The 6,492-nt window shown below is 35.7% G+C and overlaps 1 protein-coding gene across 1 annotated transcript in view; it reads right to left on the bottom strand.

Moving 5' to 3' along the window:
* Window positions 1–2,162: 2,162 nt before the first annotated feature.
* Window positions 2,163–6,492, bottom strand: part of LOC132723881 (protein still life, isoform SIF type 1-like) — a gene marked incomplete at its 3' end in the record, with an annotated part of 64,639 nt that continues 60,309 nt past the window's right edge. Inside the window, exons 4-5 of the mRNA XM_060708684.1 lie at window positions 4,616–4,797; window positions 2,163–2,284 (exon numbers count right to left, since the gene is read on the bottom strand). Of these exons, the coding sequence (XP_060564667.1) occupies window positions 2,163–2,284; window positions 4,616–4,797 (304 nt within the window). The remainder of the gene's footprint in view (window positions 2,285–4,615; window positions 4,798–6,492) is intronic.

The following is a 6,492-nucleotide window of genomic DNA, read 5'->3' as shown; positions in this document are numbered from 1 at the left end:
TTTTTGCATATCAGACTGGCATTTCCGTTAGTTTTACCCATGCCCAAAATTTCATCGGAAAGGGGGATGCCAGATGAGTCGCGTGCTGTACAATGGCATGCTTAGGATGACGTAATTTTACTGTTACGAATGAAGTTGTAAGGATATAGTTTTGGGTGTAATGACATAAATTTCTAAGGAAAATTGTTTTATTAAGGTAATCAGTTTAAAATATAATGGAATATGGTAGAACATGCAAGAGAAAATATCTGACATATGTTTGCGATTCAGATCAGAATATCCATGTCGAGGGGAACCGCCCATTAGGCTGTAACAAGGCTTGGATTGGAATATCCATCCCTCAGGAACTCATCAAATGGGCGACAAATATTCCGATCTGAACCACAACATATGACAGATATTATCATTAATTGATTGGACAAGTCTTTGGTTGTCAAGGTCGAAGTGACCTTCAGTGGCCTTCTTTGGCAACCCTTCATTGAGTAACCTCCAAATAAAGACAACTTGTATATAAAGACCATGTTAGGTATCTCCTTTGGATGACCAATGTACACAGATTTGACTAGTCAAAACTAGAACTGCCACTATCATGGCGTGAATACCCCCGCATACCACTTTGTCAGAATCAACAGTGGCCATTTAGAGCTCAAGGACAACCTCCCTGCCAAATCTGAGGTTACTAAGCCAGTGCATTGCTAAGTTATGTATTCTACATGCTTCAAATGTGAAAATGTCAAAATCAATACACTGTGGACAGGCATTCTTTAGCAATTGAGAAGAAAAGCTTTTTTTTGTCAAGGTCCCTGTGACATTGACCTTTGACCCAGTGACCTCAAAATCAATAGGGGTCACCTTATGGTCATGATCAACATCCATGCCAAATATGAAGACTGTGGGTCAAAGGAATCTAAAGTTAATGGGTGGACAAACTTTTTGAAGTCAAAGTCCCTGTGACCTTTACCTTTGATCCAGTGACCTCAAAATCAAAAGGGGTCATCTACTAATCATGACTAACCTCCATTCAAAATATGAAGACTGTGGGTCAAAGGAATCTTAAGTTATTGGACAGACAAGCTTTTTATGGTCAAGGCCCCTGTGACCTTGACCTTTAACCTGGTGACCTCAAAGTCAATAGGGGTCATCTACTAATCATGACTAACCTCCATGCCAAATATGAAGACCGTGGGTCAAAGCAATCTTAAGTTATTGGGCGGACAAGCATTTTTTAGTCAAAGCCCCTGTGACCTTGACCTTTGACCTGGTGACCTCAAAATCAATAGGGGTCATCTACTAATTATGACTAACCTCCATGCCAAATATGAAGACTGTGGGTCAAATGAATCTTAAGTTATTGAGCGGACAAACTTTTTGAAGTCACGGCCCCTGTGACCTTTACCTTTGACCTGGTGACCTCAAAGTCAATAGGGGTCATCTTCTAATCATGACTAACCTCCATGCTAAATATGAAGACTGTGGGTCAAAGGAATCTTAAGTTATTGAGCGGACAAGCTTTTTGAAGTCAAGGCCCCTGTGACCTTGCCCATTGACCTGGTGACCTCAAAATCAATAGGGGTCATCTACTGATCATGACTAACCTCCATGCCAAATATGATGACTGTAGGTCAAAGGAATCTTAAGTTATTGGGCGGACAAGCTTTTTGAAGTCAAGGCCCCTGTGACCTTGACCTTTGACCTGGTGACCTCAAAATCAATAGGGGTCATCTACTAATCATGACTAACCTCCATGCCAAATATGAAGACTAAGGGTCAAAGGAATCTTAAGTTATTGGGCGGACAAGAAAAAACCGACGGACGGCCTGACAGCCGGACGGACAACCTGATTCCAGTATACCCCCCTTACAACTTAGTTGTGCGGGGGTATAAAAACTTTTCCACCAAATCAAAAGATTGTAGACATTTTAGCCATTGGTCAGACAAGTGGTTTGTGGTCAAAGTTAGTTGATCTTTTGAGTAATTGGTCCTTCAATTTATTCGTTGAACAAGGTTTGGTCGACAGACTGATGGATTCACAAAACACTAGATGACGTGCAAAGCAATACCCCTACATCTTCAAGAAGTGTTACAATATTGTAAGGTCTACTTATAATATTCAAGCATTATTTATTACGAAAGTTATAAAAAAATATAATATTTGACAGTACCGAACAGCAGTCTCTGAATCTTTTGGCATCTTGTGGGGATGTAAAGTTCAGTCCCCACTCACTGTTGTTTGGAGGGTCTCTCCAGTGTACAAAACAATCTGTTGCTGGGCATAGAATGGTACCTGAAGAAAAAAGAATGTAATTTCATGATGATTTAATCTTGCTTTCTTTTCGCTTCAACACAATATTGAATTCAGGCACTAAAGAAAAATTTTCTTAAATATACTGCATTTACATAATATTACTATCTTTGCAATCATGGACACAACCATGTTGTACGTACACCTTACAGAATATCTATTTATTACATATGTAAAACTATATTGATAAAAGTTATACACAATGGTATACACAATGTTCCTGCATAAAATTTGAATAGTTTACAAACATAACAGTATTAGAACAATTTTGAAAGATCTCTCAAATAGTTTTTATTCGAAACTTGGCAAATGTTGGTTATTCCTAGCTAATCCCCCTCTCCGGTACAAATTATAGCTTTACAGTAAACTGCCCTTGGTAATAGATTAGTCAAACTGTTGCACTTATTTCCGAAGCATTTGTTTGTACCCCCACCCCTCAGATTAGCTCTGGGAAAAGCCAAAATATTCTTAATTCAAAGTAAGCTTATTTGGTCATAATGATACCTAATAAGGAGATGGTCATATAACTTTTATATGACATGTCCTGCTGAATTTGAATAATGAACTTACTTAGAATTTAGAATTGCCCATTATCAATTTTAGGGGTGCCAATAAAAATATTTAAAGAAACACGTGCAAACTTGAGCATTCAACGGTGCTGAGTCAGGTTAGACGGCTCACTGTGGCAACATGGTTTGTATCCAACACTGTAAGCACTAAAAACAGTTCAAATTATACATAGCCATTGCAAGATGCACTGGTTTTAATCATTAAATCAAACAACATTAATGAACTACTGCAAGCTTAATTACTTTTAATTTTCTTGTGTTTGATCTTGCAACACATGGCTCTAGAAATGTCGATCAGTAGAAATGTGCAAAACAAATTTAGAATTAGACTCTTTCAGAGCAGCAGCAGTATAAAGACAGGTCAGCCTTAAACAGGAGGAGCTTTTGGTCACTTTTACTGAGGGGCTTTTGGTCATTTTTACAACTTTGACTGAGGGGCCTCTGGTTATTTTACATATTTCGGTAAGGGGCTCTTGGTCATCTTTGCAATTTCTACTAAGGAGCATCTGGTCATTTTTACAACTTTTACTGAGGGGCTTTTGGTCATCATTGCAATTTTTAAAATAAGGGCTTTGGCCTATCTATGAAGGGCATTTTGTCATTTTTCCTTTAATCAGCTTTCCAAGTTTTAATTGCGGTGTTTTTACCACTTTCCTTTTGATATAGCAAGGTTATTCATTTCCAAGACATTATGTACATGTAGAAACAAGAAAGCCCCTGAGTGCCATAACATACACAATTCACCTAAAATACTAACCAAACCAAAATCATTATGTAACATTAGCTAGTTTGATGAAAATTGGTTAAGAAATTGTTTTGTTTTTCTTGCTAAGTAGGCAAATTAACTCTTTCTGCCCCAGAGAGTCTGCAGATGTTATAACACTAATAAACATCTTTTTCCTTAATCATTTTTGAAGAGTAGTTACGCCATTGGAACAGGAAAATTAGTTGCACTTCTAAAATATTAAGTTATTTCAGCTATTTCCACAAAGGTCACTGTGGCTTCTATGATGTACTTTTTACCATTTCTGGGAATTTGGCTATTATTTTTTTGCTTCCATTTAAAGATCTTGCTATAGGCTGAATGTTCACAGAGTGGAAGTGGTAACCTGTGTCACCTATCAACTAATTTAGTATTACAAAAATATTAATTTGCAGATAGTTTAGTTTATACAAACTTATTTCAGTTTGATTGTGTTGGAAGGTATAAGCTTTTTGAAACACTCTAGAATCTGTTCCTGGAACAAACCTTAGTACTAAGAAATGAGTGTACCTGACGGGTTTGAACCCACACTGCTAGTCATTCTTAGATAAATAATCCGACACGTTAACCACTCCGTAGTCACACTGCAGTTATAGATGATTTCCTTGAAAATAGTTTAACCGAAAACTGTTTAAGATTCAAATTTGTATTTAACATTTCATGGTTTTAAACTCAAACTTTCCTCAGCTTAATCCTTTCTCTGCTGGTTTTATTGTTTATAATCATTTATGGCTAAATATATTCAATATATGGCAGAATATAAAGTTTTGACCCTTAAAAAGATTGAACCTATGACTATTCTTAAGAATGGGAATTAGATTTAAAATTTTCTTGTGTTGTAGTTATTGTTCAAATGCTTTGCAATCAATCACTTGGGCCGATCGGTCCTCGTGATTATATTACTGAACATCTGAATGTGAACCTTGCATTATTTTACAACAATGCCCTCAAAATATATATGTATTTTTCCTGAACACAAACCTGGTTGAACAATTCTGACATCAAAGATCTTTTCAACATGTCTATTGTAAGCTGTGACCTGGAAAAGGGTTTTGGGCGTGTCCTCCACACAAGTGATATTGATGGGCACGACATCCTCAGATACACGCTTCCACTGCATAAAGTCTCCATGACCCACCACGTGGAATATCTCCGCCCACAACCTGCAAATTATAATATGAAATGGTGAACTAGGATAAAAACATATTGAGGAAATGAACATAATAAATAATGATAATTCATACTTTTCGGAAAACTAGAATTAAAAGACAAAGTTCTTGTGAAACTTTTCAGAATTCTTGAGAATATGACCTTAAACATCAAGGTTATTTTGGGGTCAAGGTTATTGTAAACACATTGAGATGAAGCTATTTTATCCAGAGGTATTATCTGTTGAAGTATAAAGGCATTGACTTATAAAATGAAGATGTTATAACAAAGGCTAAAACATATAGATACACTGACAAGACAGAAACAATATTATCTCCCTGTACACTGTACAGGCATGAAAACATGTTTTACATAACAATAGATTTATATATTATAAATTGTAAAGCTATTGTAAATTCACGAGCAAATGACGATTAAAGGCACTTAGCAGCCCTGAAAGCATTCTTTTACATGACAGCTCACTTAGCTAAGGCTTTTACATTAGAAAGATGCTGCCAACTTTATTCAAAAAGCCATTCCAGCTCTACTGACACTTCAATACCTGAAATACAATCCTATAAACACTATTTCAATAATATTTCTGTGGGTGTCAAATGTCAGGTGATATTTTTTTTTATAATTATTATTTTCTTATTCTTCTCAGTACAGTTACCTTTTAAAATGAGGAAATAAAATTTATGATTTTAAGGACCAGCATTTTTCCTGTTTAATACCAGTATTTTTTTCCAATATAATCAGACTGATAAAAACAGTGTTGATATAATACAAAACAACAGCTGTCAATGTTAATGCCATGTTAATGTAATTCAAGTGTAAAACTAGGGTAACTTTCAATAAAGCTATGAGGTATATTATGTGACCTAATTTGTTTTAATTTCAAATTACTTTTATTCAAATTTATTCAAATTGTTATAATTCCTCATTTGATGTTCCATACATGGTGAAAAATGTAAACAATTTGCATAAGAATAGATAATTTTACAATTTAACCTTCTATCTGCTGAATCCTAAAGTGATCAGCCTTAAGACACCTGTCCATTAGAGCCAGGCCATCTTTTCTAAAAACTAGAAATGTGACATGGGTGCCCCCACCGCGCCACTGTTCTGTCAATCTTATGACTCTAGGTCAAATATTTTTTGAAAACTAAAAATCTTTTACTAAAGTACAGGGCAAGAACTTTACAAATACTGAATAAATCCACAAGCAAACCCCAAGGTGCATAAGTACACATGCTGACCAACATTTTTGAAAACTTTCAGGCCTACAAGTGAAATACTTTTTGAGCTATGCATGAACAAGTTGAAAATTGCAAATTTATACTACTGTAAGTCAAGGGCAATAACTCTAACAAAACTGAAAAAAATCCACATGCAAAATCCCAGGTGCATAGCTTCACAGTGATGTGAATCATTATTCCTGTATTTTAGTGATGTTGATCATTATTCCTGTAAAGTTGGTGGATAAATCCACAAGCGAAACCCCAGGTGCAAAACTAAATATGCTGAGCAACCTTCCCGTAAGGTTTAATGACTCTATGTCAAATCCTTTTTGAGTTACATGCGACACAAGTTGAAAATTGCAAAATTTTACTAAGTCAAGGGCGATAACTCTAAAAATTCTAAATAAATCCAGACAATATAATACCCAGGTGCACAACTACACATGCTGATCAATATTCTTGTAAAGT

This window comes from Ruditapes philippinarum, unplaced genomic scaffold (assembly GCF_026571515.1).
Source record: "Ruditapes philippinarum isolate M1 unplaced genomic scaffold, ASM2657151v2 ctg10368_1_1_1_1, whole genome shotgun sequence".
Taxonomy (NCBI): Eukaryota; Metazoa; Mollusca; class Bivalvia; order Venerida; family Veneridae; genus Ruditapes; species Ruditapes philippinarum.
The sequence above is the reverse complement of the archived record's forward strand: the minus strand, read 5'-3'. Positions and strand labels throughout refer to the sequence as shown.